At 40.5% G+C, this 10,950-nt stretch overlaps 1 protein-coding gene across 6 annotated transcripts in view; it reads left to right on the forward strand.

The window, feature by feature from the left end:
- Positions 1 to 10,950, forward strand: part of anks1b (ankyrin repeat and sterile alpha motif domain containing 1B) — a 233,761-nt gene that overhangs the window by 130,338 nt on the left and 92,473 nt on the right. For all 6 annotated transcript variants that reach the window (XM_039791996.1, XM_039791997.1, XM_039791998.1 and 3 more), the window contains one exon: positions 7,215 to 7,351. In XM_039791996.1, coding sequence (XP_039647930.1) covers positions 7,215 to 7,351 — 137 coding nt within the window. The remainder of the gene's footprint in view (positions 1 to 7,214; positions 7,352 to 10,950) is intronic.

A 10,950-nucleotide genomic window follows, 5' to 3' on the forward strand; every position in this document is an offset into this window, starting at 1 on the left:
ATTTACTCAATAGGGACAAAACCTCAATCTCTCTCTCTCTCTCTCTCTCTCTCTCTCTCTCTCTCTCTCTCTATATATATATATATATATATATATATATATATATATATATATATATATATATATATATATCTATCCCTCTGGTGCATCCTTTCTTTCGCTCTCTCATTTTTCCTGTTTTTGTTTTATCTATTTACACCCACATTCAATCACTAATTCAGCCCCAGGCAGCTCTTTATGGTTTGTGTCTATTTGTGTGTGTGTGTGTGTGTGTGTGTGTGTGTGTGTGTTTCAGTCTACATGTGTGTGCTTGCACAACCCCAAGTAAAATCTAGTAAGTACATGCGTCTGTGTTTGTACACGCATGCACACATGAAAACTAGGGCTGTCAGCATTAACGCGTTAATCGAGATGCGATTAAGGGCCGAGCATAATGCGTTAATTTTTTTTAATTGCATTCCGCCATTTCTTAATTTATTTTCACTTCACTCGGCTTCGCGTCGTGCCTAACAGGCTACTATTTTGACCCTTTGCCACACTTTGCCATACTTCCTCGTAACACATCCTGCTGCTGCAGGAATAGCAATGCGGATTTCGGTGCCTCATTCCGGTGCCACTGATATGCCTGCCCTTCTCTCTGACACTCTGAAACAGACGTAGCAGGCAACAGAAAGATCGCTGCACGTGACGCTAGTTAACACTACACTCGACAGCAGCGTTAGCCTACCGCTAGCTAGTAGCTGGATTAAACACTGTTACAATGCTGACAGCTAAAGCTAAACGGTGTAAAGTTTGTCTGTATTTCACTGTAGAGGATTCCGACACCGGGATTTAACAATCTGCAGCTGCCGGAAAAACACAGACGGTGCGTTCAATGAAACTGGTAACCTACAGACTTGTGGTGCATTCAAAATTACTGTTAAATGCCCTTTTCCCTTCTGGTGGTTGTTTTTGTCATTTAATTCAATTCAATTTTATTTATAGTATCAAATCATAACAATAGTTATCTCGAGACACTTTACAGATAGAGTAGGTCTAGACCACACTCTATAAATTCCAAAACCCCAACAATTACAGTAATTCCCTCAAGAGCAAGCATTAGCAGTGGCTATTGCCACAGTGGCGAGGAGAACTCCCTTTTAGGAAGAAATCTCGGCAGACCCAGACTCTTGGTAGGCGGTGTCTGACGGGGCCGGTTGGGGGTGTGATGAACAGTGGCAATAATAGTCACATTAAAGATAATGGAACAGTGACTTTCATCATGTCATCGTGGAAGTTCATGTCATAGCAGGGCACATCGTGTCATACTGAGTAGTGCAGTCTCCTATACCGGATCCTGACTACTCTGTGCGTATGAACATCACAGCAGGGCGTTGTGGGATGTGACGTGGCGCTGCAGAGCATGGGTGGATGCGGCAGACGCAGCAGGACGCGGAGAATCGCAGAGCATAGCTCTGCGAAGAAGAAACATAAGGATTCCGGGGAGTAAACTCCCCAGAGCTAGGTCAGTAACAAGCATTTCTGGGACAGGATGCATACAAAAGGAAACGAGTGAAAACAGAGATGAGAGCGCAGTTCAGTGTGTCATAGGAAGGAAGGAACATCCCCGGCAGTCTAGAATTATAATAGCATAATTAAGAGAGGCAGGTTAAAGAGAGGTGCCTGGTCGGGTTAGAACTCTCCCCAACCGGATCGGGTTGTACTTGCCTGCCTCCCTCTACTCTGGCTATATTATTGATTATATGATAGAGGAGCAGATGGACCGGTTAGGCAGACGCTGCAACTCCTCACTCCTTAACTATAAGCTTCATCAAAGAGGAGGGTTTTCAGTTTACTCTTAAATACAGCTATTTACTAGTGAAATAAGTTATTGTTATAGTCTAGATTCAAATGTGTGACTAGATTCACACATTTTTCTTTTGTTTACAGTAAATAAATAAATAAATAATAAACAAATACAAATCTTAAAATCAAGTTCATAGTCACTTTGCTTGCATTCATTTGATTCCCAATCAACTGGTAACTGGTAAGAATTGCTTTCCATTGTTAATATGTACTTAAAAACAGTTCTGAAATGCAAAATAGAATTTTAATAATGTGATAAAACATGCAATTAATCGCGATTAACTATAGAAATTCAGCGATTAATCACGATTTTAAAAACAAATGTATCGTTTGACAGCCCTAATGAAAACACATGCATTGATACTCTAGATGTGGGAGCATGCTGGGAAGCTGTCACTTTCCCCTAAAGGACTTTACTGAAGAAGTTTGGAGGATCCAATCTCATTTCTTAGACATATCTTCCAATGTCCTTGCACTCAGTCTCACACATTTCACAGAAAATGTCTTAAAATTAGGGCTGTCAATCGATTAAAAAAAATTAACTAATTAATTGCACAATTTGCTGTAATTAATCGCGATTAATCACTTTTTTAAATTGAGACTGAAGCTTGTTATAATGGATATGTAAATGCTAAATCACTTAACTTTGCAAATATGAAGAAAAAAACAAACAAGGAAAGGTTCTGCTAAGTTCAGAATGTTTAATATCTTTCAGAACAACAGCAGCAACAATTTGGCTTAGTCCTGCTGAATGCTGCTGGAAATGGCTAGAAACTGTTCATCTCCAACGAGCCTATGTTCAGTCGGCGGCAGGGCAGTCGGGACAATGAGGTGACTAGTCTCTCAAAATCTGACGAAAATCTTCTAAACTGACCTTTGTTGAGCTGAAATGAAGACAGATCATTATTTCTCGCTTAAAAAATTTTCAGAAACATGTTTCAGTGAACTATTTTAGTACAATATGAGATCGTATTCTGAACGGCCGCCATGACAATCTGGCTCTCAATATCCGGAGAAAACAAACCCATGTGACGCGTTCGTCCAATCAGCTGCCGGTTTTCATTACTTGGGCAACAATACAGAGTAGCACCGCCTGCTGTTATGTAGACGTATTACGTTTCTCCGCCGCCACATGAAGTAAACAAACACAGCTGTGTTAATTTCGTTAATTTTTTTTAACGAGTTAAATATTAAAACATTAACGCAAAAATTAACGTGTTAATTTTGACAGCCCTACTTAAAATGAACAGAGGTGTGGTGGAAGTTTCTATGTAGCAGAGTGAGTAAAGATGTCTTCAATAATAAAAGATGAGAAAACCCAAACTGTCTTTGTTTAATTACTTTACTTTCAAGCAGAAACACAACTTTCACAAAACATCAGAGTGCAGTGTGGAAGAGTCATAAGTATTATTGCTCTTGAGTGGACAACTGGTTTCACCGCACTGCTGCAGAGTGCAGAAAAAACTCTCAAAATGCATGCAGAATGTTAGCATCCTTTATACACAGAAAGAAGAACACTCAAAGAGGATCCCCAAATCGGTCACTGATAAGCTGAAACTTTAAGAACAGGAAACGTCTAAGCGCACTTGTGTCTAGGTGTGATGTCTCGCAGCCATCCTGTTCCTACAGCCTGAAAATACCGTCTTACAATATGTGCAGTGTCTGTTATGCAGATACAAGCACGATAAGATAACACAAAAAGTTTCCCGTTTGCTCTTTGTAACAACAGTGTTCATGTGTTCTTGTTTCAAGTAAGCATAATTCATAATTATAAAATGTTCCATTACAACAGACCTTTTAAGATATCCATGTGCTTCAAAAACCCTAATCAAAGACCAAAGTCTAAAGTTGCAAGGAAACTACAAACAAAAGTTGAAATGTAAGGAGACCACACCTAAGATCAAACCTAACGTTGACTAGATACTTCAAAGCCAGGTGTCCAAATGCTGCTGACCAGAGAGCAAAGCAATTTAAATCAGCGTTTCTTGGAAAGAGATGAGGCTTTGAAGTCAGTGACTCTAGATTGGTTCTTTAATTTTCCAATCATGTGTTTAGTAATTCAGACGTAATGATCCAGCAACAACAAAAGAGCAGATAATCAAAAATTGTCATTAAAAGAGTTGGGAACAGCGTCGTGTCAGCCATTCACGGCTGGAGTGGAGGGGTGTCTTTGAGGTCTTTTCTGGGAATTAAGAGATTTTAGTAACCTGGTGTGGGTTTACATTTTACAGTTAGTTATTTGACTAATTCCAGTAGTTTTATAACCAGTTTTTTTTCCACAAGCATGCAGTGTTTCATCATGACCTATTTCGATTTCTAAAACTCTGACTATAACCCTGCTACTATCCTGTTTTTCTAATGGTGTTTTTAAAAAGTGAGAACATGCCAGACTTTTTGTCCATGTTCATATCCACCACGGAGTGTAATGATGCTACTGTTATAACATTTATAAAACAAAGTTTAAGGTGGAGGGTGGGGGTGTGGCCTTGATCAACTGCCACTTTGCTCGTTTGAAAGCCATGATGTCTCTCTCTCATGGGTGGGCCAAATTCTCTGGGCGGGCAAAGCAGAGAAAGGGGAGGTAACCTTGCTCCTTATGACCTCATAAGGAGGAGATTCCAGATCGGCCCATCTGAGCTTTCATTTTCTCAAAGGCAGAGCAGGATAATCAGGGCTCGGTTTACACCTATCACCATTTCTAGCCACTGGGGGACCATAGGCAGGCTGGGGGAACACATATTAATGTTAAAAAACCTCATAAAGTGACATTTACATGCCATGAGACCTTTAAATACAAGAAGACGTGGACAGGAAAGGGCCTCTCTTCAGAGAGGCTAGTATCTAGTGTCTTTGTCACTTATTTTGCTGTTTTATGAAGATGAATACATTATGATTAAAATGCACTTGATTTCAACCACTTGGAGAGTTAATCCTTCCTAAGCATACAAAAGAAATCCTCCTCAGTACCCTAAACATCCTGGCAAATGAAATGTAAAGGTGCTTCCATCTAATTAAATTACAGGAAGCCGTATCACTATTAGTGTCATTAGAGCCCTGCACAGGCTTAAAATCTAGGCCGTAGCCCGGCCCCTGTCCGACAGCTTATCAGAATCCTTGGCCTGAGCCCAACTGGAGCCCGTTATTTTTTTTCTTTTTCTTTTTTCTCCCCATAACACAGCATATAGGCTACTATTGCAGGCTCCATTAAAATAGTTGTTGTTGTTTTAATGGCAAAGTGATTATATTTATTTTTGTTTCTTCATTAAGTTAACTTTTTTTTTTTTGTAAAATCTTTTTTAAATATAATTTTTTCGGGCATTTTGGCCTTTAATCAATAGTACAGCTGTAGTCAGGAAAGAGGGGAGAGAGAGGGGTTAGACCTGCAGCAAAGGGCCGCAGGTTGGAATCAAACCACGGGCCGCTGAGGTAAGGACTGAGCCTTGGTTCATGGGGTGCATGGCCAACATGCCGACAGTGAGTTGACCAGATGTTGATCAATTCAGCCTCTCAAATCAACACCTGACTTGCCTACAGTAAAATCCATAGAAATTAAACACTTCAAGCATACCACAATGTTAGTTAAATGTTTATCAGGACCAGAGTAAAAAGGCATTTTTGACAAGCTGCTGCAGCTCGCAATGGTATGCACAAAAATCAACAGGCTATACAATCTAAACAAATCTACGCAACAGCCAGAAGCACATTCTCTTACAGAGCATTGTGGAGAAAAACACAGCATCCACAGTGGATGGTTTTAGTCCAGTCCTTTCTTTTCTAACTCTTCCAGCTGCGCTGAAGACACGCTTCAGACTCGCTGCTGCTACTGCAGCTGTTGCGGCTGGCGGGGACACAAACACCGTGCCACTGCGAGGCAGTCTTGACAGTCGCGGTCTTGTGTTGTTTCCACCAACACAGAACATCTCAGTAGTTATAATCCATAATTTATTCTTGACATGAAAATTTGCATGAAACCCGGCCCCAGGGGTGTAAATAAGTCGGGCCCCGTCGGGCTCTGGCCGAATTGCCGGGCTCTTAGTGTCATTATACAAAACATCATCACCAGCCCCACATTTTATTTTACGTGTTGCTTTGTTGTTATTTTTAAAAGGTGGGAAAGATGAGTGGGAGTTGTAAAAAATCACACCTTCAGCTACATTAAAAAATAGTAAAAAATAAGGAATGTTGTTTTTATTTCCAGTTTTTGGTTTAAAATGTGATAACTTTATCTTTAAGCAACAGCAAATATACAATAGGACTCTGCTGTTACTGTGTGTGTGTGTGTGTGTGTGTGTGTGTGTGTGTGTGTGTGTGTGTGTGTGTGTGAGAGAGAGAGAGAAAAGTCCTGGCTGAGCGTCACCATAATTGGATGATATTCTGCCGTCTGATAGGATCCATGTTGGCAGGTGGCAGCTAACAGCCATTTTTTTTGTGTGTGCGTTCCAGCAACTCTGTAACAATATTTTAGGAAAGGTGTGTTGGTCTGTGTTATGTGTCCTTCTTGATGAAGACGAATGCTTTCTCCCTCTGAAATTTAATTTGGCTACTTCAGCACTTCCCTCTCCTTTCTTCCCTTCTTCTTCTCTTCTTCTTGTGTTTTTCCCCCCTACCCTCTGTTAGATGATCATACGCTGGGGAAATTAGTTCCGACACTCGGTTCTGCGCTCAGCTGCATACACACTCGTATGCGTCTCTGTGTGTGAGGAACTGAGACAGACATCAAACTGCACTGGGCAGCCGTCATATTTCCTGGTTGCTGCCGACACTTGTCAATTTGGAAAATAGACTCTCCTCACCTCTCTCTCATGCTAACTCATCTCTGTGATTGCACATTAGGTGGGCGACACATTGTAGCTAAACCATGTTTTTCATTTCTCACTTTACCCAAAATTGCACTTAGGAGTCATTTGCCAATATAACATACGTTAGTTGGCTGGTGCAGCTCAGTAACCCTAAATCTTCCCTCTTCATAACTGAAGTGACCGGGAACGGTTTCAAAAAGATAATTAGGATGGAGCGCAAAGCACACTTGCTTTAGAACTGGAATTATGCTGCACAAGCTCATTTTGTGCCTTTTTTTTTCAAGCTACTTCAGTTGTTATTTTGTTTTGAGCTGCCTGAAATGAAGCGGTTTGTGATCCAACGTCTGTCTGCCAAGTCATGGCAGGACTATGATCACTATTGGACGTAGTGACCATCCTGAAAGAAGCAAAGTGGCTCGCCTTCTGATCCTGACATTAGCATGAATTCTCTCTGGCTCTAGTGTACAGTGATAGGGATTGCAACATAAAACACAATACTGTAATGAGAAAAACAAATCTCTCTCTCTCTCTCTCTCTCTCTCTCTCTCCCCCTCTCTCCCTCCCTCCAAGGTCACTTGTCCCATGTAACGGTGAGTGAGGGGGAGCACGGTAACCATGGCAACTGCTCGACAGGCCCCACTCCAGACTGCTCCCCCCCCTCCCCCGACACAGCCCTGAAGAACATTGAGAGAGTCATCCGCCCACAGGTGAGTGCACACACACACACACACACACACACACACACACACACACACACACACACACACACACACACACACACACACACACACACACACACAGAGAAATGTGTTGCAGAGGCACCTGATGTGTTATTGAACATCACAGTATTACCTTCAAGTAGCTAAAACACCTGCAACCACAGACACACACACACACACACACCTGGTTACAGAAACCCAGATGAGCCCCTGTCCTAGGTTCGAGAGCCTGTTCTTGTTGGTTTACTGTACAATAAACTGTGTTACTGTGGATGTATACACAGACGACTTCCTGATCAATGTCCAAGGCTGCATTGTACACAATTCTCCATCAACTGCACACACAGATCTTTATAATCGTTGCTTTGAAGCAATGTGGTCTGCAGCTGCCCCCTGAGTTGTTGGGCTATGTTACCTCCAAGCCATCACTTCCTCATCCACCTCCTTCAAAAACACACCCTAGCCAACATATTTTAGAGAACAATGAGGAAAGAATGTCATACAAAACAACACTGTACCAAGGTGACATACAGCCATTATGAAAGTTCAAACAAAGAGACATACTGTATGTGCCGATTTTCCCACTTTCGATGACTTTCGCCTGTGTGCTCGGTTGTCTTCATCAAGGTGTCTTCTTAATTGGAACTCTTGAAAGGACGAGAGCATGAGTATGTTCACATTAATTACATCAGACGAAATGTTGCAGTTACCTTAACCTCTTCAAAAATATAAACTGCTTGTCTGTGAATATATTAGTCCAGTTTTACTTTAATAAAGACTGGTTAGCTTAACTTTTAGTTGCCAGTTGTGTTTTGCATGGCAGTCGATTAAAAGCATGCAAAAACTGCAGTAAGAGTGTGGTGTATCATATTTAGGAGAAACTGGAATGTTATTAGCAAACAAGAATTGAATTTACTATTTTGTGATTTTAGTCAGAATCATGGAAGCTAAGAATCTTGTTATGTAGGCTACATGAATCATCTTTTTGCTCCCAACCTCCGTCTGAACAGCTGCATTTTTAACTTAAGTGACATAGTAGTTGGTCATCATCGAAACCGTTTAATTGATCGTTTAATCATTAAAGTGAAGGTCTGACCTTGATAACTATCTAAGGTGATCCAAATTGAAAAGCCAAATCCAGCAGACTGTTAAAATCCGTTGTTCAGGCAGCCTGAAGCTAAGGTGGGCTCATCATCTACTGCTGAAATTATAATACAGAAAATGTCTAATGCATATTTGTGTGGAATCTAACAAAAAAAATCTGCATCAGGATAATTTCAGGGGAAGGATCTCCTGGACAACCTGTTTAGTGTTAAAGAAATCTGCAATCAGTATGCTACAGCATCATCATATCAGATGTATAACATTGGCTTTATTCTAAAGCTGGTTGTAGTTTCTTAGAAAACTTCACAGTCTGTTCCTTTGGTAACAGACTTGTACAACAGAATAGATGTAATAATGGGGCGCATGAATAACTTCAAATCAACATTCAGCAATTCAAAAGCAACAGCAAATCAACCACCTTAGTGACTTGAGATTAATTTAGTCCTCTCACCTTGTCACTGGGAAGATAGTATCAGACACACAAGCTCAGCGCGAACGTTTTGCACCTTGATAATTAAAGTCAGTTGTTTTCTCAGTCTGCGGGTGATGCTTCACATAACGCTGAAAAAAATATCCTTCTGAACTGCTTGTTTAGTCTCATGATAAATCTTACTGAAGAATAGGCAAAAGGTTGCTTGGTGGGGTGAGACAATTATTTTGTAAATCAATCTTTTTTTCAAGAATTTCCCTGAATCAAGTGTTTCCTCCTTATTCAAGATAAAGACACTGGTTTCTTTTTTTAACTTTGAGGAAATAAGAGTTTTAGGGCTCATAATGAGACAAAATGGCTTGTTAAAGTAGATCAAACCTGCTTTCACCTGCCTCTAACTCTCTCTGAATGTTCTTTACTCACCTCAACATGTTCTTTTCCACCCTTTTTTCCTTACCTCGCGTCCTCATAAGGTCTGTCTTTGGCATGTTAACTAATGTGTGTAGAGGGATCACATGCGGTGCCTAGCAGGCGTCTGCTCAGCTTGAAGAGCACATAATCAAGGAGCACCAGAGTTCAATTTTATAGTGCTTAATGAATTCTCTAGAATTTATTTAATTTCCTTCTAGTGCTCCCGCTGGCTATTTCATCAGTAGACACTGTACGCCAAACACTCAGGCTAACATGCACATGACTGTTGCAGCATGTATAGAAGAGTCTGGTGTAGTGCTATAGTCCCTCCTGTTTTCAGTATTGGAATATTGTGTATATATGTTGGCTTTCAGGCTACCAGAAGGGACTTCATTAAAGTATTGATTAAATTTCACTGTTTGTAAACACGGTGAATGTGATACAGTAAGGATGTAAGGATGATTTGATCAGATGGTTTACTGCCATCCTACAAACAGTAATATAACTCTATTTTAAATCATATCTAGGTTGCTTTGAACAAAATTGAATAATACATCTGATGGTATCCCTTTAGGGATCTTGGTATTAAACTTTCCAAGAACTACAGAAATAAGTACACAGAAATTGTTTATTTAATGACTTCTATTTTATACTGTCATTTGAATTATTAGCCAATAACTGACAAGAAGGATTTGGGGGTCGGGGTTGGGGGGTTAGTGCACGGAAGCACGGAAGGGAGGGGGAGGGGACGGGATGAGGAGGAGGGAGGGGCGAGCTAGCCTCGTTTTGTTTGAAAATACTTTGAACGTCAACAAGAAGTGCCGTCACCCAACATCGCTTAGAGCACCTTTAAAAGCAGTTTAAGACAAAAACGTATTAGTGTGGACGTAGCCTAAGTCTTACACTTCTTTAAACAAGTAATTTGCGGTTTAATTTTACTCTTATTGCAATTTAAGAATTTTCTTAAATTCAGTACCCAATAAAACTAAACTTAAAACAAGTTGATGCATAGGACTGTATGTCATAATTTTCAAATATATTTTCTTATATTCAAAGAAAAAATATTTGAAGACTACTGTGAGACACAGTGACTTGCTACTTTGCACATTTCTTACAGTGTGTAAACCAACCTCCCTGCTCTGACAAGTCTTCCCCAAGGCTGTTGCTGTAAATAAAAATGTGTTCTGAGTAATTTTGGTCTTTAACTCCGGGGTTTGAAGGAAACTGACCACAAGCTAGTTGCTGATTAAAAAAAACAAACAAACGATGTCTTGGTAAAAGCGTAAAGAGATCAGCTGACTGAAATCCATGGGCTTATTGCTTGGGTCTTTTTTATTTATGAATCGCTTGCTTCTCGTCCAAACTGTCAGCTGGACATGTTAGTCTCCGCAAGTTTTTGATCACACTCATGAGCAGATGGGATGTGAAACACAAAGAATGTGAGAATACTCAAACTGAAAAGAAGCAGAAAGAGAGAAAGCAAGAATGACAGATTCATACTGCATCATGGGGTTATCAGTTTCATACCCACTGGCTCCGTGTCCTACTTTGCGTCTTTTGTGTTCCTGCTTTTGTGTGTGTGTGTGTGTGTGTGTGTGTGTGTGTGTGTGTGTGTGTGTGTGTGTGTGTGTGTGTGTGTGTG

Source organism: Perca fluviatilis, chromosome 23, assembly GCF_010015445.1.
Source record: "Perca fluviatilis chromosome 23, GENO_Pfluv_1.0, whole genome shotgun sequence".
Classification (NCBI taxonomy): Eukaryota; Metazoa; Chordata; class Actinopteri; order Perciformes; family Percidae; genus Perca; species Perca fluviatilis.